The sequence below is a fragment of the Gavia stellata genome, chromosome Z, assembly GCF_030936135.1.
Source record: "Gavia stellata isolate bGavSte3 chromosome Z, bGavSte3.hap2, whole genome shotgun sequence".
NCBI lineage: Eukaryota > Metazoa > Chordata > Aves > Gaviiformes > Gaviidae > Gavia > Gavia stellata.
Genome location: NC_082637.1, coordinates 1080501 through 1104743, shown reverse-complemented (window position 1 = coordinate 1104743; position 24243 = coordinate 1080501). Strand labels below are relative to the sequence as shown.

Sequence of the window (24243 nt, the reverse complement as noted above, 5' to 3'; positions counted from 1 at the left end):
CTGTCAGTTGGTCTTTTCTGTTATAATTAAAAATTGAATGTGAATTCACAGACACAGGTTATTTAACATGTAAAAGTTAATTTTTAATGGCATTTTCATGTGTACTAACAGAATTCTGAAGCACCTTGAGTAAGGTGTCTAATAGATAATTGTATACCAAGTTAATTGAGAATCTTCATTCCTACAATTTGTAATTAGCTGTCTACAAGGAAGCATGAAATTATGGGTAAAATTCTGTTCCTTTTTCTTTTTAAAAGGAAGCATAATTCATGTAAAAACATGGGATTTTTCAACAAAGCTGCATGTATTTGAAAAGATATGGGCATCTGCCAGTCAAGCAGATGTCGCCCAGTGAATGCCATTAAGAGATCTGTGCGGGGGTTATGGGCTTGACATCTGTCTGAATGGCATCTGTCAGCATTGGGGGAGTGCTATGTGTATCCGTTAAGGCGGTACTAATTCAAGAAAACTGGTTTGTTTGGGGACTGGTGGGGTGGTTTCTAATTAATGGAGTGGAGCAGTCGCAGAGCTGCGAGCTGTGGGCCATGCCGAGCGCTGCGGCAGCCGGCGGCAGGGTTCGTCCTCAGCCAGGCCTGGCAGCTGCAGGAGGAGCCGGGCAAGGGCTGCCCCAGAGCCGGCTGCAAACCTGGCTGCCAGCTTGTGTTTAGTTACAACATTTATATTGGTTCTAAAATGACCGTATATTTTAAAATGTAATAATAAATTCAAAGTGCCTTGGCTGAAAAAGCTAGCAAACTTGAATAAAATTTTCAAAATTGCTTACTTAACAAAAGGCAACATGCATAGGTTTTAAGCTCTAACTTGAATCGTTAAATATCTTTATCCTCTGTGGGAACCTTGTGTGCTCCGGAGCTGAAAACAGAAAAACTTGGACACCTGGACACGTGTGCCACCTTCACGGTGTTCAGCAGCTGCTTGTCTGCAGCTGGAAGGCGTTCTCTCGGGGAGCTGCTTCGGAAAGGCCGTGCGGAACTTTGGGTCAGTTACCCGTGTGCGGCAGGTTTTGGGCAGCTGAGGACTAACAATTGGAGCTGCTCGCTGGCAGCCTCTTCCTACCTCCCACGAGGGCAGTGAATCCACTGAGGGTAAAGACTTGGCAGAGCTACTGTGTCTAGAGGGTGGATGTTTCAGTGTGTTAATTAAGTTTAGTGTTCTCTCTGTACCTATTTATTTACACTGTGATATACTAATTTAGAGGCTGCAACTTACATCACAGGAGCAAGTAACTGTTCAAATTTTCAAAATATTTACCTCATCTATCACATATTTCAATGAAATCAGTATACTGCATGAAAGCTACACTTGGAGACAGTGTGGTTTGAAGAAAGACTGTGTTGAGTATTGCTCTCTCTGCTGTAGCATGAGAAGCAGTCTTTAACATGCATTCATCTACAAATGCTTGCTTTTTGAAAAGGTATCTTTTTTCATTTAGTTTTGGATACTTTCTCATATCTGTACTTATGGTATACAGCTTAACACTAAGCTTTCCACAGTGTATCTGAGCAGTATCAGTCCTTACCCCATCTTATTTTGTGTGTGAAAGTGGGAAGTCGACATCATTGTGTGCATTATACGTCAGTACTTTGTGCAAATCGATCTGGGACTCTTGTCTGAAGTCTTTTGTTGTTTTGGTGGCAGATGTCTTCTTCCAATGCTGTGCAGTCTTCCTTTGTGCTGCAGTTACTCTGAAAAATCATATTAACTTGGGAAAAGTTAGTTCTCTTTGTCTTAGAAAAACATTTATACCTGAATTGTATTCTTCTGGCTGCTCATCTTCCCTCAGTGACATTAGGCAGAAATGCTTCAGCGTGATGTTTTCCCTAACTCGAAGACTTTCGAAAGATCATTACAGTCAAAAGAAAATTATTTAGAATAATTTCTTCAGGTGTAGAAGTGGAGTTTTGAAGACGCAGAGGTTATAAAAGCAATGTATTAAAATGCGGTTTTTCTAGTGTTCTTGAGTCTTCATTTCTTCTTTTCTTTTTATTCTGTTATGTTTCATTTTTGTCTAGCATTGCAACCAAAAGCTTCATAAGTCTTATACTTTCTGTATTTTCTTTTTTTAGTTCTAATAATAGTGTAATGATGTTCAAGTGTGTGGCAGGAATATGCGTAAATCTCTGTATAACTTTTTTTCTTTGATGGTTGAGGCACACGAGTGTATAAACAGTTTCTGTTTTCTGTTGTTGCTGCACGATGTGTTTGGGACATGGCAAGGCCACCAGCTTTGGTACAGTACTTAGCCAACTTCTTTATAGCAGTTGTTCTGCCTAAAGAAGAAAGAAGTCTATATTCTCGTATTTGTCTTACATTTAAATTCCTTCAGAGGGCACAGCAAGTTTTTGCGTTTTAGTGTTCAACAGAGTAGTTTTACTCCTCGCGTGGTACCCTGAGGAGGCAGCGGGCAGGCAAGTCCCTTGCAATGTGGGTGTGCCGCAGCCCTAGCCAGGAGTGCAGCAGCTCTGAGGCCTTTGGTAAGACAGCTAATGCAGGTAACGCCACTCCCGTGCTGGGCTTGGGACGTATGACAGCATCGGTACAGCTCCTTCTAACATCCGGCATTTCAGAAAGGTGTGTGGTGACAAACAGTTGCAAACATCTCTCTTATTTCCCTTAATCTGTCTCAGTAAGTTTAAGCCTGACTGCACGTGCTAAATATAACAATGCCGGCAAGGCATAAGTGTCTTGGGATGTTAGCTTTAATCATGGACAAAACACTTCAAGAAGCTGTTCTGCTGTTAATACGCGTAGTATCCATGGCTTTTAGCAGTATTTACTTGCGCGAGTTAACCATTTCCATGTGGAAGACTGTTCTTACAAATGTCACCGTAAGAACTACTGGAGTCTAGCAATTTCCACGTGGAGATTGCTTTCCAGAAGCTTGTGCTGGTTGGTACTACATGAATCATTTACTCGATGACCAATATGTTGTTAAATAAAACATACAACTTCTTTAAGATTTCCTTTAGTCTTGGAAGCAGCTTCTGAAATTTGGGAAGGTTTTCTTGCTTAAGTTTACTGGACATCTGTAGTTTGAGATCGCTGTCACTATTACTGTCTATTTTATGCAACAAGTGAGCTGTTTTCTCTCTGTAATCCAGTAAGTTCGTTGCAGAATATGAATTTACTGCATCAACAGCAGTAATAACCATTATTGTTGTGTTTATTACTTAGATATCTAAATGCTATTGCCCTGAGGTTATACTAATTCCTAAGGCAATGAAGTAGTGATGTAAAGCAAAGACCTGAAACCTCTGCGCTTTTTTAGTTTACATTTTTGGTCTCACTGGTGAAAAATGACATAGATATTTAATAAGGTTTAAAATGTCAAGCTACAGTTTCATTTATAATTACATATAGCTTATTAAAAGAACCAAACGTGGCCAGAGTTTACCTGTGTGGGTACAGAACATCTCTTAACTCAGAGTTAAACTGCTCATGCCTTAGGGTCTGCTTTGATTCGTGAAGTAAGAGATAAGGTCTGCACAGATCCAGTGGTCTCCTCGCCCCTGGGTACATAAGCCTTTCATGTGTCATCCAAACACTTTCTGTAACCGTGACAATATGTAGACTACATTTCTTGGGGCAATCTTTTTCAGAGGTCCCCACTTTATCGGTTTAAAATACATTTGCTCTGTGTACTGCTCTTGTGACTTTAATGCCTTATCAACTCCTCTGACCTATTTTGCTTCTCAAAAACTATCAGGTGTTGTCTCAGCACTAAGTTAGTCTATGTTGGACATAAAAAAGAAGAAAATATTTCTCTGTGTTGAAATCCCAGAACTTGCTCCGGGCACCCAGTAGCACAATAACCTGTTGAGCAGAAATTGTTGACCGGGTAGTGGTTTGCCATAGCAGGACTGTGGTCTGTACCAGTCTGTGTAGTATGCCAGGATGAGATCATAAATATTCACCATAAAAAAACCCCATCCTTCACCTTCCTGCCCAAGGAAAGTCTTGTGTGGTCACCTGGACGCAGTGAGTAGCTGTTGCATCTCGTCTGCCCTAAACATCCATCTTTCTTGCATGAATCAAAGTGCTCTGTGGAACCTCTGCTTCGCTCTCCAGAAAATCCTCCTGGCCCATCTCTTTTCATGCCGTGGAATGAGCTGCGCTGCTTAACGCAGGCAGGAGGTAGTCATAACAGTGTGAGACTGGCAGAATGCTTGTAGGATTCTTCTGGGGTTTTCTTCCTCTGCTCTCTGCACCGCAGCCTGTGGCCAGCCTCTCCTCTCCCCTTCTCCAGCCCCACAGAGCCTGAGCAGTCGCTGTAGCAGTGGCCTCTTTCTCCTCGGCTCCAGCTGGGCTTTCCTCATGATATGCCACAGCTTGGTTAAATGCAGACATGAAATGAGAGATGTAGTCATAACCACATCATTTCCTCACATGTGGTCTCTTCCAGTGCTGGAAGAGTAAACTTTTCACACACTTAGTTTTGGTTGCTTTTTTCCATCATTGACAGATCTTTTTCACTACTTCTCAATAACTTTTTTGAAGGTGTTTTTTAGCTATGAATAATTCTTCAGTTTTTATATGCAAACCATGCTTCTTCATGCAAGTTTTGCAGGACCTAATGATAGGAAAAACATAAAACATGGAGGGTTTTGACTGAGGTCAGTGTTAAATGGATAAGGGAGCTTTTTTTCAAAACTTTGGATTGTGAATCTTTCCTCAGGGTGACAGGAACAAAGAAAAACAAAAGCTGTACAAGGTACCAGGCTGACATTTAGAAGAATAAACAGTGGGTACCAGTCTGCACCTTTAGGCTCCTGACTTTGGTGTTCTGAGTTTCCCTCCCTATCTCCTTCCCGTAACTCAAGGAAATCAGGGTCCAGAGTTGTCCTTCAGGTACCTAAAGCATGTGATGTGAATTCCCCCAGGCTGTCTTGCTCCACTAGTGGGATTTGAAAGGAGGGAGAATACCTAGTCAAAATCTTGCATCATTTAGCGAGTGAAGAATTGCAGCTGGTTGGACTAGTCGCATTTGAAAGCATCTTCTTGTAGTTAGCCACATTGTCTTAAGAAACCAGCTTTCCATGGTTAACTGTGTATTTTAAGCATAGGATTAGTCACAGCAAAGTTAGAGGATGTTATTCTTAAAATTAATTAGTTCTATTGAGACACTTTTAAAAATGGTATTTCCTTAGTTTGTGTTGTGGTTTTTCTAGGTAGATTGATGCAAACAACTTTTAAGTTCTGAAGACCCATTCCTGTTGGTGCTGTCTGATGTCATTTTATTCTAAACAAAAGTATTTTTCATGAAGGCAGAGGTCTGGTATGAAATTCATAGCAGTTTTTTGTAATACGTTTTAACAGCAGCTGGTTTTACAGCATTTTATAGCATTTTTCTGTACCTTCTTCTGGACAGTCAGGTTTTCAAGCTAGCAGGTTCAAACCATCAGTTATCTACATAGTATATGAAAAACCTGATGGAAGTTTAAAAAACAAAACAAAACGAAAAAAAACCAACAAAAAACCCAATACCTTATTGTATTGGAAATTACTTGTTTTCACATTTCAGCTGTAGATTGGACAGCTGTAACTATTAAAGAATAAAATATAATGCAAACATATTGAACTGTGTTAAAAGATGATCATTTCAATAGTACATTTTATATGCAAAAACTTTAATTTGACCTACTTATGCGAGAGAGAAGATGATTAAAGTTCATACATTTCATTCTTTTACCAGTCTTTGCACTTTGATAAATAAATAGATCATCTAAGATTCAATAGGCCAATCGCAGCATATAATAGCTATTCAGAGGCAATTAAAGTGCCTTTTTTCATGCCGGCATGTGAGCGTGCCCTTTCACAACCTTCAACTTGATTTGTGGTGATTCAAAATTAACTTAAAAGTCTTGTTTGCTGACAGCTTAAAGCTTAATTGACTGAAAGCCAAATAGAGTGTGTTCTGTATTCAGCGCTGGAGCCCTCGACAAAGCCCTGTATAAGTTGCACGTGCTGAAAGGCAGCGCCAGGTCCCTCCCTGCCTGTGCCAGCCTGCGACGTTGCCCTGTTGCGGGGTGGGAGCTGCTGCCCAGGGTCATGCATCGCACCGGCTCGGCCCTGGGGCTCCCTTGCACGGGGGCTCCCCGGCCATGGTGGAGGGCGTTCGGCTTCTGCAGGGCCAGCGCGGTTCTGGCACTGCCCTGGGGCTTCCTCCCTCCTTGCTGTTGCCTCTTGCTCCTGCGCAAACCTGCACCTGCCTCTCGGAGATGCTTGTTTGTGCAGTTCCGATCTGTATTAGGTGATAGTGAATCAGAAAATGAGAATTGCGTCTTGTTGGGTTCACTATTGGATTAAAACGGTCCCACCGATGAAAGGTCAAGTCTACCATACTTCGAATAAAATTTGTGTGGCCATTAAAGAATATTAGTCTAAAGACTCTATATTGCTAAACAAGCAACAAATAAATATTAAAATGTGTTTCATGGTATCAGTGGAATTCCTTTCCATCCGTAGGTGGAGGGGGAGATCTGAAATGTGTTTGTGTACCCATACTGTTGTAACAGGACATACCCGGGGTTCAGAATCTGTATGGGAAGGCTCTGGAACAGTGCTGAAAGTACCTCCCGATGCGTTTCTTTGTGGGTTAAGTTGGGGGGGAAAATTCCTGATGAACTGTAACCCTCACCTCAGTCTAAATCCCCTTTGTTATGCTGTGTAAAGCTTTCCTTTTCCCCTGAATATTTCTATATAGAAAACTTGGTTTGTTGTGGGGTGCTGCCCAAGGCTACGTGTTGTTCTTCCGCCGCAGTTCCCTAGGTGCAGGTTTGGTTCTGTTGCAGCGGTAGGTTCCCCCCGCCCCTCCCAGCGATGGCTGATGTGAAGCATCGTAGGAGGTGCCCGCAAAAAAATATTTGGTGGTGATTTTTTGTGTTACAGCATGTTCTTAAGGATGTATTAAATCGTTTCAAATTAAATAATGTCTTTAAGCAGTGGGAATGTATTTTAATCTGTCTAAATCAGAAGGGTCTTAAAAGCAAAATACCTTAGATTGTCAAGCATGATATGATAAGTCAGAAAAATGTGATGGCACCTCATGTGTTTTCTCCTGTAAATTTCTTGAAGTTCTGTTCACATGCAAGTCGAACTTTAATATGTAAAGTTAAAGAACGTGGGTTCTGGTATTGCTCTTTCTTATTGATTTCTTGGCAAATCATAGCTATCTGATTTCTTCTGCCTTCCTATTGATTTCCAGTAGGAACAAGAGCTTTTCATAAAGCATCAGAAAAGTTGCCATTTGGTTTCAAAATGACTATAAAGTAAAATAGTTTTACTCTTAACGTTCCTTTCAAGAAAATAATAATCATACTTCAGAAATGTGAAGTCCAGACCTGTGCTGGTTTTATTGAAGTCTTGCCTATGTCTAGAGAGATCTGAAACTCAACAATAAATTTCTTTACTTGTCTCTTGTTAACTGCTTATTAAATGCTGTTGAAAAAGATATATCTTCTGTTTACAGTTATCTGGCTTTAGTTATGTGCGAATTAGTTACTTCTAATACAAATGTTAATAATGTGGTCTTTCACTGTTCTGTAATACTTGGTTTCTGTAATGGAATTACAAATTGTGTATAATTTAATGGTAGTTATTTAAATGCTCAGAGTTGTCATAGATTTAGAAAGCTGTACGACAGACACCACTGTAATTTTCGTAAGGCTGCTGGGATGATGTAGAAAATGTGCTTTTCTATGTAGAGTAAGTACTTTTTGCAGGCACTATTCTAATCTGCTACAGTTTACTGGAATTTTCTCTTCTGCTGTGCCGTTCCTTTTATGACAGAATATTTCACTGCGCTGCAGCTCTGGGAACACAAAATGGGTGAGGATGCTGCTTCCTCACAGGGCTGAGAGCAGGGAAATAGTCAAAGACAAAATGGATTCTCTGCTGTTCAGATGGGGAAATACTGGGCACGTTTTATTCAGTGTGACTTGCTGTTTTTAAAGCACGGAGTTAATGCATCAAAACTTCCCTTATGAGAAGTGGCATTAAAGCAATTATAATCAAAATTTTGGAAAGGTATGGTGAGCATTTAAAATGCTTTTAGTTACGACTCATTTATGTAGACAGTAATGAAGGAGAAATACAGGTTTCTGGAAATTACAGTACAAAACTGCATCTAAAAATTGAAACAGCAAGGTTAGGGGACAATTAATACTTACATAACTGACGGCTGTGGTTTTCGGATGTGGTATGAAACAATCAAATGTCACTGTGGTAAAATTAATTCTCAAGTTATTAAATACTTTGGGCTATACGGCTTACAACAGAATTAAATTAGTTGAAGATGACAGTTGCTTAGTTGAGCTTGTTGGTGAAAACACCTGCATAGTGAAGAGAAGAGCTAATTTGTTCGCTCGCTTTTTGAAAGCGAACAGATGTTTTCAGCACGGAGTTCACAAAGCATTGGTGAAAAAAGGAGTGTTTATTGCTAAGAGAAAACAGGTTAACCTCTTTGCCTGTATATTCCAAAAATGAAATTTATTATTGCTTTCCTTGCTTCAGGTATTCAGTAACTATTAAAAGTCCCTTGGGTTTGTATTAGCGCGTTACTGACAGACCGTGACTGACAACAGCAACCTCAGTATTTGCAGTTACATAGATGAAACCAGTTTGCTGCTAGTTTCATGTAGCCTCGTTGTAAAGTAATAATTGGTACTCAAGTCAGTATTTCCTACTGCAAAAAAAGTTGCGGTGAGGCCAGATAAGAATCTATAATTATATGAAAGTAAGTAATACGTGTGATCTATCCCTAGCTTTAATCTGAATGCGTGATGCAGCCTGGGATTTCGGCAGTGCTATTTGGCTTTGCCCAAGGTACAGAGGGGTTTTGGTAGATCCGAAGTGCATAGGGAAGCACGAGTGGAGCCGTGCTACACGCCTGTTTTTCAGCTTATTGGAAGATAAGGTCAAGTAACTTAAACGCTCAGCTGCAAAATTTTTAGGGCATGCTTGGTGCATGAGATAGGCTTGGCGGTGTGGGCACTGTGTTTGCAGTGGAGCGGTTGGTTCCAGGTGTGCTGGACCAAGGTAGCACGTTTAAGAGCGGCGTGACCCTCCCGAAGCGCTAATGAGCACGGGGGGGCTGTACTAATGCCTAGTGGATACCGAACAAGTTCAGGCTTTTTAGGAAGAATGAATGATGGCTAATGATTATTTGATGACGGATCTCTGGACTGAAAGGCACTTAGCACTCGGTGTGTACTGCAAAGCCTATTTCTCAGAGCTTCCGACAGGTTTATTTGGTCTCACCTTGAGTAGAGCAGTGCTGTATTGATTTCATTGGTGTGGATTTAAACACACTATTGGCTTAAAATAGCACCACCTATGCAGAAGAAAATCAGTGTCTTAACCCTTAAGGCTGCCGGTAGCTACTATGTAGTGCTTTGATTGGAGGCTAACAGATTCCTGACGGGGTTCATTATCCTGAAAACTACCACTTTTAATTAACAAATACATTGCCTTTTTTCAGTAGCGCGTGTTTCGTAGTGCACCATGTGGATAAGCTATGGCGATTTACACGTGGGCCCTGACCTCCCCGGGTGTCTGACCTGAGGTCGTTGGTGGGGTCAGACCCTTTGATCTGAGATAGGGTCTTAAATGAAAGATTTAACGAAGATGAAGTTTTTCCCAATTTTTGTAAATCTTTTGGTGGCTGCAACAGCCTTTTCTAAAAATAATATTCTGTACTTACCTAATAAATACTATTATTCACTGTGAGAGGTTTTATAATTCTCTCTCTTGAAGTTGCTGCAGCTGGCTACCTGCATGAAACCATATTACTGGCATCACACGGGGAATATATTGTCAAAAAGCAAACCAGAAAATGTCCTGCCTGTAACAATACAAAGCTGTGTGACTTACTGATACTTAGTTATTAAACTTGGCTGTTGTAAGATGTCCTATGAAATATTAGAAAAATAAGGTTTAAACATTTCCGGTTTTTACAGTAGTAACAGAGCTCCATCATTGCAAATACTTTGCTGCAGACACGAAGAGAAAATAGCAAGCCAGGCATTATCAAATAAATCAGCTCAGCATGCCAATAGGGAGGAGGCCTTTGGGGGAGGAAAAACAAAACAGAACAAAGCCCCCAAAAAACAGCTTTTGTTTTTATTCCAGAGCCGTTCTTTTGCTCATCCTTACCTAAATTTATTTTCAAGTGGTGTTATCATGTCTTCTTTCACTATCTAAACACATACAGACCTCTTTTTAAAACGTGTGTACCTTATTAGTGAGAATAATAAGAAATGTGCAGGAAACTTTCATGAAATGTATTGGGTTTTTCTTATGTGGCTCCCTTCCGTGTTCTAATAGTTTTTTAGCAGATATCTTCATAGAACATAGCAAGAGATTTAAAAAAAAATAGTAGTTGTTATGACACTAAAACACCTGTACTTTTTTCCTTGAGTAAATTTTATCCAAACAGCATGCATTTCAACTCTACATGGATAATGCTGCAGTGTAGTTTGTTTTTAATCTTTTATAGTTCTCGTCTCAGTTATAGCAATAGTAAAAAGATTGATTACAAAATGTGTTATGTCTTACTGTTTGAAATCTGTGTTTGATTCTCCCTCCCACATGTGCTTCCTGGAACAGCCCAATGTGAAGTACTATGGAAACAGCAAAAATGAAAATGGTAAAAAATGCTTAATAACCACAGAAGATAAATATGAGGTTTCAGAGTTGCAATCACAGATAGTCTCTTTAACCACTGTATTGCCAGATTTCTGTGTTGTACTCAACTGACATATATTGACTGTCATGGTGGCAGTCAAGTTGGGAGATATTTTTTTTAATGTGGGAGGGGGAAAAAAAAATCACTTTCACAAAATACATGTGCTTTTGTCTGCACTCATGTAAATCTCATAAATATATTGAAGACAGTGGACTTCCTCTGATTTATAGGAGGTAAGTGTCACAACTTGAGGAATGTGTGAATTTTCCATATTTGCAGATATTTTTTCACTATCAATGAACAGAAGGCTGGAAATAGAAATAAGTTGCTCCAAAGAAAAAGCTTTATATATTTGCCTTTTTCTTGTAGGTGGTAGGGGAATGGGTGCGTAAGTCAAATCGTGACGAAGGAAGCTTTAGCTTTGGCATGCACTTGGCAACACATGGTGATGTACTTCACCTGGGTGTATGTCCTTTCACAATTTTTCTTTATAAATTACTTTATGGGAAGAGGTCTTTCCGTGGTATTTAGCACTAGCTTTAGTACAAGCATTCTGAGTGCATCTAGTGACTGAGGAAATAAGGGAAATACATTGTGAGAATTCACTGTCCTGGAGATGGGCTGGCAGGGCTCCCCGAGGAGAAGTTCCCGAACTTCCCATTGGCGTTGGCACTTCCAGGCAGGAACTTCAGCTCCCGAGTAGAGGCACAGCGGGAGAGAATCAAAGCAAAGGTAGCCTTAGACGCGGATTTATTTTCCCTTGTATTGGACCAGATTTTCTCATGTGTATTGGATCTACACTCTGATAGTAGGAACAAATAATGTTTAAGAAAATGTAACTTGAATTACCAGAAGTGTATTTAGCAAAGATCACTTGTATGCAAAAGACCCTCATCCAAAATCCATGCTGTCTTTTTTGGGGGTTTTCAGGTGTGGTGGTTCTTTGGTTTGGTTTTTGTTGCTGCTGCTGCTTTTTCTTAAGAAACAAGGTGATTGTTCCAAAATAAGCCAGACTGTTGAGATGAGAAGAGACTGTATGGAGTCACCTAATATTTTTTTAGTGGTGTATTGAGGGTAAGCTGTAAGGAGCTGGATCCGGTGAGGTGGGCCAGACCCCCCGTTCCACATCGCGCAGGGGCTGCTGCTCGTCCTGACCCAGAGCATCCCTCGCTGTTCTCCGGGCTGGGCTCACGGAGGCCCCTTCTCTGCTGTGCCAGTGGAGGGAGCTGTGTATATAGGAATGGTTGCACTTACAAGCAATCAAAATACTTTTAATAACGTGCGGTTAGTAACGAGTAACCGCGGTTTTTGTAAGGTTAGATAAAATAGATTGTTCCCTGTCTTTCCACACTTTCCTCGTGGTTGCCTTCTGTTATTGCTTTCTTTATAATGTTTCTCAGTTCTGATTTATTGTGAACTCTCTGGCTTTGTAAGCTTTCAGAAGGTGCTGAAATTACTGTAATTATTCTTCTGTATGTAATCTTAAAAACTAGAAATGTAGGCAAGCCCATAGCATGGCTTTGACTTGTTTAAAAATCTTGAACAATTAAAGGTAAGGATAAGTATCTCTCACAGGCACGTATAGTGTACAGTTTTCTTAAAGGTTTTTGCTATTCCTCTCTAGTCACAAGCAGAGCATTATGTAAATTTATTTGCTGTAAGAAAATAGTACAGTTGACATGAAGTATTTTAAACTATTGACAGCCAAGATGAATGTAAGCAAAATTGTATTTCCCCCCCGTAGCTCTTGTGCGTTGTTTTGTGATATCCCATCTAGTACAGAGGAACGGTTACAGTTGCGAATGTGAACCGTTTCAGTGGTTGTTGCCAGTAAGTTCTGTCTCTACCACATTTTGGTGTGTGTTTGCTTCTCCCTGGCATCTGATGGAAGGACTGCGAGGATTTTCTGAATTTAACTAACCGTACATTTCTTTCAGGTCTTAGAGAGAGAGGAAAAGGCAGGGTGAATAGAAATCCTTGTCCCAACCCACCCAGTTACAAATCTCTCCCCTTCATAAATAAACACAAAATTTGACCAAAGAAATTCAGAGAGACCTGGCAGGCAGGAGGGAAAAGTGTCGATGCTTTTCATGAAGTTCAGTTTGCAAGCTTTCATCTCTAGATAGGTAATCCTGATGGTGCATTCAGTGCTGGGAAATACATGCTGTGGCAAAAATCCAGAGGGCTTTGGCTGTCGGTTTTCTTTGTATCCTTAAAATACCAGATTGGGATGCAAGGTCTGAGTTTTCTACCAAATTTGATACAAAGTATATTTGTTGTCTTCAGCAAATTATTTTATTCATTTCAAATATATTCTGTATTTTCAAAATACTATATATTTTAACGGGCTTACCGCACTGAAAGCCCACAGACTCTCGCTGTGGCGTACCTGGCACTGTGCATCTGTGCTGTATTTGAGCTCAGATGAGGATTCTCTCTCGGCTGTTGGAGCGTATGGAAACGGGGCTGCTGCAACATCTTTCCTAGGTTTTTTCACTTTAAAGAATATTATGCACATTAAATGTTGTGACTAGATCTCAGTGATTATCTTTACATTTAAATTATTGGACATAATTACAACCCAAAAATTACAACTGGACGTTAATTGTGTTGGGCTGTCGTTCACCACGCTGGGGCTGGGTGGCTCTCGGTTATGGTAGCCCTTTGGAGCAGGGCTGGGCACGGTTTTGGCTGACTGGGGCTGCTGGAGGCCACTCTTCTGTGCTCAGACCACCGCAGCAGCCCCACAGATTCAGACAGTATGTTTGATAGTAATAAATGGGTCTGGCACCTACTTCTGTGAGGCTTTAATACCTAATACAGTATGAGAGTACCAGCAGTATGTGCCTAATAGCAGATATAAAGTACCTGGTAGCAGTCCATCTCTCATAAAACCGCCTTCAGCCTTAATTCAAATCCATTGATTCCTATTCCAGTTAAACCTGGAGAACTTAATTTGTCTTTTAATCCTTTTATTGTAAGCTAGGATAAAATTAATTTTAGCCAGGAACTGTGCAAAGCCAATTAACATGATCTTTAGAGTTATTTAGTAAAGTGCTTCAAACTGTTAAATTTATCCTGACCTCATGGCTGCACTCTCTGACTGCTTTTTAAATGAAGTAATCAATAACTCACAGCCTTTTAAACAATTTGAACTTCTGAAATATTTTACCTATATTTTAAACACTTCATAAATACGCTTCGTGCTATCTGTAAAGCTGTCTCCACTAAGCGGTTGTGGATGTTTAACTCTCAAAAGCTGAGATATTTTGAAATATTTCATATGGTCATTTTGTCTAAAGAAAACCCAGCTGGGTAAATGCACAGATGCGATGGGTTTCTCTGTTGGTGAGTGGATCTGGAAGTGTGTTATTTCTACAACTAAAATGTAGAACGTTTCTGTCCTTTCACCAGTGTAGCTTCTGTTTTCCACATAGAGCTATTTGAGGTTATTAATTTTCTTACTGTGATAGGGTGATCAACCGTCCTGTCAAGAAAATGGATCTCTGTGTCACCCTTTAGCATGATTAAACGGAGGCACGTCGCTGTGAGAAAATACCAAATTTTCATGAGACAAATGAAACTGTAGAAAGGACTACTTTTATAGACATTATTTCATTTTAAAATCTCCCAAATGGCTGTCAGTTTATTTGTAGGAAATCATTACAATTAATTGTGTGTTTCCACTAGTAATTAAAAAAAAAAAAGTAAAGGCAAAAATATTTCAGGATTTTTGCCCCTCTCATCTGGAGGTTTTGGGGAGGGATGTTGCTGGTGGGAGGTGGGGATTTTGTTGGGTTTGGGGTTTTTTGGTTTGGTGGTGGTTTTTTGTTTAGTTTTTTTTTTTCGTTTCTTGGGTTTGTTTTTTTTGAGGTAGAAAATCCTCTGCTGCAGCAGTGAGCAGGGTAAAGGCTATCATATGCCAGATTGCCAGTGAAACACTCTAAGAATATTTCCCAACCTGTTCTGGTTGGAATTTATTGTTTGGTTAACAAAGAGTTATTTCCTCAACATCTGGGTGCTGGAGTCGCGGGGTCAGCGATAGGAATTAGCTGAGCCGCAAGTCTGCGCCGAGCGCACAGCCCCGTGCCGCTGCAGGCCCGGGAGTTTTCCTGCTGGATCCTGTATTAATTGCAGATGAAACGTGTCGTCGCGTGCTGGGCAGCGACAGCGCTCCTCTCTGCCCCTGGGACGGCGGAGGCGTTGGTTGAGACGGAGCTTGCGGATGCCCGCTAGTTTGGTATTTGCTGTTTAAAGTTGAAATGCGAAAGTACTGTTGAAGCAGGCCTATAATTTGAAGGATGCTCTGAAATCCGTCCTTCGGGATCTAATGAAGGGTTAACTTCATATTGCTGTAATCAAATGAATGGCGGGCGGGGGGAGGGCGCAGCACCGAGTGCCCCGCGGTTTAATTTCCTACTGGAAGCAGCACATGTGTTCGCTCTTCCTTTCTTCCTCGCCTGGGAGCCGTGGCCGGCGCGGGCGGCGCGGCCGGGGTCAGCGCCTCGCCTATTGATCAGCATCCCGCGGTCCCCTGCTCCAGCATCTGCTCCGCTGCCTGCTCCCCGAGCCTGCTGCAGCGCATTAGAATAGAAATCCATAACCAGAGCTGTGCTCATCCAAGCAGGGGAAGAAACTAAATTAAATGGTATAAAACAATCTTGGATCAGGAGTTTGTGCCAATTCATCTTGATCTGAGATGTCACACCGGGCTCTGTCTGAGCACCTGGGCTAGAGGCGGCCGCAGGGAGCAGGGAGGGAGCCGCCATCAGTCATTCGCAGCGATGCCCTTCGGCGGGGGACACCCCCAGGAAACGGGGTGTGCTGGGGCATGGTGTGCACGGCCGTGGAGGTGCTGCCGTGCACCCGCATGCGGCTCTTGCGCTCCCCAGGTGCTGGGGAGAGAGGCTGCAGTAAGGTGCAGCGTGCAGGGGGACCGTATGCAAACGTTAATGAGAAACTGGTGTCTGCAGATGGCGGGAGTGGGATAAGCAATTGCTAAACAATTAAAACTGTTACATTTTTTTGCTTTGTCTGTTACAGCCCATTTTCATCCTTCTTCCTCTGAAGGCAGTTGCTATTGATTTTTTTCTTTCTTTTTTTTTTCCTTCCCTACCATTGTTAAGCTTTCCATTGTTTTTCTTGCCCTTTTGGCTGGCACATCGCTGTCACAGCCACAGCGTGGTTGCCTGGACAAGGACGGTCTTCTAACACAGGTTCTAAAATTTGGTTAGCTTTCTGGTAGGTAACATTTTGTTTCCTATCGAGCCATGTGAATGTCATTAGCAGAGAGAGATGTACAGTGCGACTCGCTAATTCACCCTTCATTAATCCGCAAGCCCGATAAGTCTCATTCAGTGCCAGGTGGTGCCTTCCGACTTCTCGGCAAAGGTTTAACAGCAGCGTGCTGTAAGAAGGATTAAGTCTTCATTATTTTTGTAGAATATATGGTGGGGCATTTCCTAGTATGTTCTGAATTAGTATTATAGGTAAAAGTGAACTGTACTTGTCAGAGTAAACGAATATGGTATTTTCATTCCAGTCAATTTGTTCTAAGATTTTGTTTCTTTATTCCAAAAAAAAACAAAACAACAAACCTTCATCTGCTTAGTGAAATTAAACATCCCTGGGCTACATTAGACTAATGATGTAAATTTCAGTTTTATTTAAAATTCATAATACAGTGAGGTTTTTTCACTGTTTTTAAGAATGTTTGTTAAAATAATATATGTAACATTTAGTGTACAAAAATACTAGTTTGGTTTAATGGCATATACTGTTAGCTAAAATTTAGTAAGAATCTGAATGTGATGATGGATCCTAAAGCAAAAAGATGCTTTTATATTATACAAATAAGTTCTCCTAAAAATCCATCATCTTTAGGAAAAAAATAAATAAAAATCACAACTTGTTACGCAACTTTAAAATTACCAAGAAGTAAACCAAAAATCACCTTTCGCAAAAAGCAAACAAACACAGAATTCCCCAGATCTTTTATCAACTGAACAAATAAAATTATGAGATTAGATAGTTTTCTGATGGCTCTTTTTTTTTTTCTGTGGGATCTTGACAGTTTTTGAAGGGTGGGTGTCGTTGAAGATAGCTATTGCAATAGGTGGTATTTAGACTTCTATCATGCGCTGCAGGTTTTGAGAAGTAAAATGGAATCATCTCCAGCAGCCAAAAATCCTGGTAAGGGCAGTAACAGTCCTGAAGACGCGATTTGAGTTAAACGAAAACCTCTTATTTTCTCTGGGAAACACGATGTTGTCTGGAATATTAAAGAACAATCCCTGCTTTTGATTTTTCTCATAATTTTTTACTTTTCATTTTAGGTTGTCTGTCTGGTCTCCCACAAATGAAAAAGATATCTACATCTTATGAAGAGAGACGGAAGCAAGCCACGGCCATCGTCCTGCTGGGAGTGATCGGGGCAGAATTTGGAGCTGAAATCGAACCTCCAAAACTTCTCACTCGACCACGTAGTTCCAGTCAAATTCCTGAGGGATTTGGTTTGACTAGTGGTGGATCAAATTATTCCTTGGCAAGGCATACCTGTGAGTAACCCAGGATACTCTTTTCCCTTGCTCTGGTGTTTGGGGCAGGGGGGTGGGCAGGAAGGGGTGTTATTTACATTTCAGTACAAACCAGTTCATTTAAAATATCCTTTTACTGGAAAAGATAAAGATGAGAAATTTTGAACGTACAATAAGCAACAATAAAAGGTTGCCAAGAGGTCGGCTGATAGAGCGAGCGGATTGGAGCAGTGGAGCTGGTGACCTGTGTGGGCTTTGCAGTGGTGCTGCTGGGAGGGAAGGAGGCACTGACCATGGGGGAAAACCAGTGCGGTGCTTTCTGGCATCGGCCAGCACTGCGGCTGAAATTCTGACATCTTTTATTGTCCTCCGGTTAGTCTTAAATGCAAGCATTTGCGTCTGCATTTATGTAATTCGTTCTTTTTTTTTATCCTGAAAACATTCCTCAGGCTAGTAGAGAGAGAGGGAGGAGACCGTCAGTGCTCCCCTGCCTCTTCCATTGACAAATCCTCATTTTCAGCACTGGGTAGGTCTTGTTCTTGGTGGAGTCATTTCCCCTCTAACTGAGCAGTGGCAAGGTTGCTTACTTCACACACGTACATTTTGGGATGTGCATCATTAGACTATAGAAAAACATATTTGGTGATGAGGAGAAATGAGGGCACGGGGAAGCATGCAAGATGTCTGATGTAAAAATCAAAGACATGCATTTAATAGAAAATGGTGGAATTCAAGGTGTGCTATGTAAAGGGTTACATCCTGGTCCTATGTCAAAATTGGTACTGCAGTGTTGATGTAGTTATCTGTAGCATGGACAGTAAATGTGATCTTATCTAAGGTGGTGACACATCTATACATCGACTACTCAATGTTAATATTGCAAAATCTAATAGAAGCAAATGCAACTACAGCGCCCTTTGTTCATACAATTATTTTGGCCAGGTTCCTGAGCATGCTGGCATTTGTTCGTTTTATGTGGAGTCTGGCAAAAGTCCCCTTTGTCATCTCTGTAAGATCTCTCTGAAGCGCTACAGACTCATTGCCAGTATTGCCTGAAAAAACATCCACTATCTGGTTAGCTATAAAATAATTCCTCAGCAGTGGATTTCTCCTCCTGCACTAGTTCAGTCTTCACCTGATGCCCAAATGCCTTTGAAGGAAGAGTGAAAAAACCCAAACAATTGAAAACCAGCATATTGTCTCAGCTCAAAGCTATTACGGGGGGAGGACTGGTAGTAATGATAAAAGAGGGGGACTGTTGTTCCGTCTGGAGCCCTGGTTCCACGAGCTGTACATGCTTCCTTCCATAGTGCACTGTTCAGTGCATCAAACCCGAAAATGATTTGGAGGAGCGCTGATCCTCTCACAAAGCAGTATTCTGTCCATTAGCGCAAGAAGTCTTGAAGGCCTTGTCTGCCACAGCATGATTGAGGACCTGCTCTGTATTGGTTTCATTTCTGATGTTTCTGCTTGCGTGTACTGGAGAGTAGTCTCGCTCCCAGCGTCTGTATCAGGCTGCGAAGACTTCTGGTCAGAAAAGGTGCAAAACTCGCTCTTTTTTTTTTCCTAGTCATTTTTTGCTCCAACTCATTTTTCTATAAAAAGTATGCAGATCATGAGTTTCATAATGATGATAGATTTTATATTTTTGTTTTAATGAAGTGCAGGGAAAGTGCTGCCTTTTTAGTTACATGGTAATGTAATACCAGAACAATAACAGGTAAACATAGCTTTATTGCTGTACTAACAGATTAAACATACTGTAGACCATTCCCTTCTGTTGAGGCCTGTTGGCATGGGTTGGTTTGCACCCCTGCTGATAAATTCCCTTAGCCTCCAGAAAAGGTGGTGGTGTGCAGCCTGCCCACCGGGAATGGTCCATTGCCCACACAGCCCTGAGCTGTGCCCAGGAGTTGTGCGGGAGGGTGTTAGCTGGCATGCAACAGCCCCGAGCTAGCAGCCGTTTCAGCTAAGTTGTAGATCGTGTTCAGAAGCTCAAGAACACGTGAAGCACTGCTTAAGTCAGCAGTGTAGGCACAACCTCCATCTTCCATGCAGTAGATGGTTGAAATTCATCTTCCATGAAGCATGGCGCTGCTTCCACTGATTTTTGAAAGGCAAAGGAAAGGCTGGTTGAGAGAGCACAAGCGCACCATAGTGCTCGCATCTGAGAAATGTGCAGTCCTGGTTGTGACAGTGTGGAAATGTAGGGCTGGCTGTGCAGCACTTCACAAACCAAGCTGTAGTTCTGAGCAACCTAGGGAAAGGTCTGTCATTTTTTTCAACTGCCATCTTCATACAACTGATTTGTAGATCCACTGCTTTAGTAAACCCTTTCGATTTGCAAGGGGCTATTCTGTCAGTCCTTTGCAAACTGAAATAAAGAGTCTAGCAGTTCTCTTCTTCCTCTTCTTTTATAGCTTCTTGCACATATACGGAACTCTGCTTTTAAATACTTGTGGTTTTTTTTAAACTGGGGTTATTGGGGGGTATTTTGTGTCTTTATTTGTTTTCTCGTGTGTTCTGCATTATTGCCCAGTTTCAGTTTCAAAGCTATTTGTCTCTTCGAACAGTGTCAGGAAATGAAAGGATGGAGAAGACTTTCTGGTGTCTCTGGATCAGCCAGCACAAGGGATTGTCTGTCTTCAGGTGGACAGAACAGGTTCTTCCTCACTTTTCTGTTACAGTGCAAGGCTGAGTCAGACTTCTTATCTTTCCAGACTCATATTTGGGAACAGGGTCAAAACAAACTTTGTTTGTCTTTTAGAGTTTCCTAAAGTAAGAGGGTGCTGACATCGTTACTAGACTCTAAGCAGTGCAGCGTGCTCTCTACAATGTTTGGAAGCTGTGGTGAAGCAGAAATCAGCTTTGTCTTCTCCAGTCTTCCAGTGGCACGCTCCCCAAGTGAAGTCAGCTTCATTTATGCTTCACTTCCAAAAGGCTATTGAGCCTAATGTTGCCTAATCTTCCATGGAAAAAAAGACAGATCATTTCAATCAAGAGTGCCTTGTCTCTGCCATTCTCACAGTTTGTACAGGTCTGATGTGAGCCAGTAGTTGGTGGTGTCACTTTGTCAGAAGCATGGCTGAGACACTTGGACCCATCTTTTATCCTCACAAGTTCTTTCCTCCAGTGTTTTTGTTTATCTGTTTGCATTTTTGTTACATTAGGCTTAGCAGAGCCAGTTATAAACTCCAGCTTTGAACACCTATTAATCATAATCTCAGAAACACCGCACAACTCTCTGGCTGACTGATAGCTTGAAATTCAGTCTTTAATGTAGATGAAGCTTGACATGTTAAATGATGAAAATTTAGATCAAGGCCATAAAGTAATATCTGAAATGGATCAAGAGCCGGAGGAAGATCAGAAATAAAGACTAGTTGGAGGGGAAAAAAATACAGGAGATACTGGGTTATACTTTTGGTTGATGATGGCATTAGCAGTAAACTTGATCATCTTCATCGCATTTTACATACAGCCCTTAATACAAGAGTTTGCTGAAAGGCAGTATTGTTGCCTTGCTGGAGTGACTTGCCCTGAATCCACGGTACGATGTCGTATTTCCGCAGAGGTGAGAGGTTACTATTTTCTCAGATATTTTGCTCAAATAGAGGAAGTTGAATTGGAAAATTTGGTCATAACAACAGTGTTCACTTCTTCAGATCTGGGCATGTTTGTATGTGTGGAGGAGCTTGGGAGTCCTGAGAGGGGGGAAGTTCAGGCTTTCCTCGGTGGCAGGAGTAACTACCTGAGGGAGGGGGGTGAGGCAGCAGAGAACACTAATGAGCATTGGGGATAATGATTTGCTCAAGTGTTTTAGAAGCATTACATGTCTTTTAGATTTCTGTTTGGTAGGCCTGAAGCATTCTTAAGCTATACTCTTTGAGGTAGGGAAAATTGGGGAAGTCTTTGGAAATTTCTGCAAGATGAACTCTTCTTCCTCTCAGGTTAATTAGCTCACAACCTTGGCCATGTCCAAGTCCTGACATACCAGTACCTCCGACAGCAGGTATGGTATTGGGAACAGCTTTGTTTTGAGGCATTTCTACCGTGCCCATCTGTGCCACATCTCACCTAGAGCGGGTTTTCTGGATAGCTGTGAAGTAGAAGGGCATCAGTGTGATGCCCCAGGCTGACATTTGCTGTTGGAGGTCTGCGCTGGTCTCATGTGAGCGTGGTCCCCAGCACAGCTGTGCAGGGCTCGTACCACAGCAAGGTGCCCCCAAAGGGGGACATGATAGGCAAAGACTCACTGAAAATGGAGACATCACTTGCCAGGAAATGCCGTTCTCAGGTTGTTTTTTTCCTGACTTGGTAAGGAAACTTGGTACTTCTTGAAAGGCCATTCTCATCTTTGCTCCACATACGTAATACTGGAGAAGTAAGTACTTTGAAAACTGAACAGTTGTTCAGAAATTCAGTTCTTTGAATGAGAAAAAGCAAAATTCCTAGTACACGCTCAGACTTATATTTTTTCTCTTTGATATGTGTCCTATTATAACTTTCAGACACCATAGTAAAATGCATACAGTTATTTCGATGACTTCCAGTGACAGAGAAAATATTTTTGGCCCTTCAGAACAGCTGAAGAGTTGGTAAGGTGTAGTCTGGTCTTGTGAAAGCTGGCTGAAGGATGTAAGTGACAGTGTGAAGCAGCAACGCTTAGATGAAGCAGTTACTGGGTTTCCTCCATTTCAAGTTGCGTATTTGACTTGCTGGCGCTGCAGCATGCGGTACCTGCCGACGGGAGCCTGGTGCTGGGCGGCTGCCCTGTAACTGCTCCCGGAAGGAGCACAGCTTCCTTCCCCCCACTCGCTACTGGGGGATGCTGGGGTGGGGGAGAGCTAGGGCCTGCTGCAGCTTTCTGCTGGCCACCTGTGTGACAGTGTTTCCAGAAACTGTTTCTGATGATGCCTCTCCTCCCCTTCCGTTTAAGGTGTGATACCTTTTTAATCATCATATTTTGTTATTGTATACTGAAACTGTGTGCTGTGAGTTACCCAAAGTAATGAGAGAAATTGCACGTAGCCTAAAGCCACAATATTTTCTATTTCAAAATAAGTTATCAAAATGAATTACTTCTTCATTTACGCTGTTAATGCATGCAGAGTTTTTGCTATATAAATTGTGCGTGTTGTGATGTACTGTATTTCAGAAAATAATAATAATTGTGACCCTTTTTGAGAGGGTGGAATTCTCTAGAAATCCTCACAGTGACCTTGCCTGACATCCTGCATTAATCTCTGTTGACCTTACAAATAGTTCATGAGATATTTAATTATAAAATGCCACCCAAAGAATTTCTCATTACAGATGCACCACATCACACTTAAACTGCAGCTAATGCTGTGTTTATAAAGTTAATGGGCTGATAAATCTGAATGACTGTTCTGTCCTGAATATGAAAATACTTGATTCTGTTGTTAATGCAGTATATTTTTCAAAGCATCTGCCGTCAATGCAGTTATTAATGGTAAGTGTTTTGCCCTTTAACTCAGTCAGTGTCATATGCGACAGCATGTTCACGGCATTGAGTTATTTATGTTGGTTTTGCAGGCTACATGTATGTACCTCCTTCCACGGCCAGTTTTAGGGTTTCCACGTTACATAAACCATGGCAGTCACTGCAGTTCTGCTGGGTTCTGGATTAATAAGCTAGGCAGCGGTTAGGTTCCTAATGCAGACTCATGATGCTGTTTTTCACTTTTTGACTATGATGTCCCAAATTCATAGGAGCTGACCTTCTTGCCTGTTGGCAGGAGGGGAAGCAAGTGAAATTTCTGGACAGAACTAGAAATACATGTGTCTGCATAATTGTGTGGGGTTGTACTGCCTGGTGTTAAGCCACTTTTTCCATTAGAGCCATGTTTGTAAAATGTTACATCTCTGAGCAGTTACCTTTAGAGTGTTCAGCCATGCCTCTGGACACCCTCAGCCAAAACAATGAAGTCATTAGGTTAGGATGAAGAAAATATTTCTTTTTCAAAGGAAATACAATTTCAGTAACATTGGAAATTTAGCACGCCCATGGCTGAAGCAGGGATTTGCCGTTAAGGAAGTAGCTTTTGCATTAAGTGCGTGTCCACCTTGTCCCTTTCTGTCCGCTCCCAGGGAAATCTGTCAAACCCGAGGGTAAGGGCAGTGCTGGCAAACCCGGCGGGGGTGAGCGGGGCTGGAAGCGGAGGAGGGTGGGAGAGGACGAGCAGCGTGCGATCAGGATCATAGGTCAGGTCTCTAGTTCTAGTATGGGACTGTTGCCATGTGAAGTGGATGAGATATTGCACATCTTGTTATTTTCCTCAATTTTAGATTTTTGCTTTTTTGTGCTATTTACTGCCTGATATTCAGGTTTCACCACTCAGTAGTATCTTCTAAAGGTCTCGTCACTGCAGCCTTATGAATGCCTTTTCTAATCAATATATTTTCACAATATTTCTATTGCTACTGGAGTTATGTTTGTGTGTTAGAGGTCTGCCTTTCAAGGCGCACTGTGGCTTTGCAATCCATTTTTACACCTATGTAGGCACACAAAATGTAAGCAAGCACAAAATTAGTTGGGGTGTGAAGTCAGGTATATCACATGTTTCGTTAAATTGGGGGTTTCAGCATTACAGATTCTTGTATAGTATCCCAAATGCAGTTAATCTGAAAACAGAATTTAACATGGGGTAAACTTGAGACTCTTGGTGAACACAGGATTTATTTTTTTTACTCCATCAACTACCTTGTAACCTTTTCTAATGTCTTTCGATCCATTCGTTCTGTATTGTGAAAATATTTAAATCGCTACTCCGGGCAAGGAGGAGGGCGCTCCCTGCTAATTGTATGCGCCTACTGCAGAGCTGATAGGCTGAGCTAGCAGCAGCAATTAATACAGACGAGCGAGCGCTCGGGATCATCGCTTACAGAAGCAATAAATCAGCTGAGCACCTGAACAGCAGCCTTTCAGAGCAAATTAGGCAAACTGGCTCAGTAACTTAATTTAAACAAAACCAAAAA

The 24243-nt window shown here is 41.5% G+C and overlaps 1 protein-coding gene across 1 annotated transcript in view; it reads left to right on the top strand.

Moving 5' to 3' along the window:
* WDR7 (WD repeat domain 7) overlaps window positions 1-24243 on the top strand; it is a 148437-nt gene that overhangs the window by 61052 nt on the left and 63142 nt on the right. Inside the window, exon 21 of the mRNA XM_059833252.1 lies at window positions 17041-17262. Within this exon, the coding sequence (XP_059689235.1) occupies window positions 17041-17262 (222 nt within the window). The remainder of the gene's footprint in view (window positions 1-17040; window positions 17263-24243) is intronic.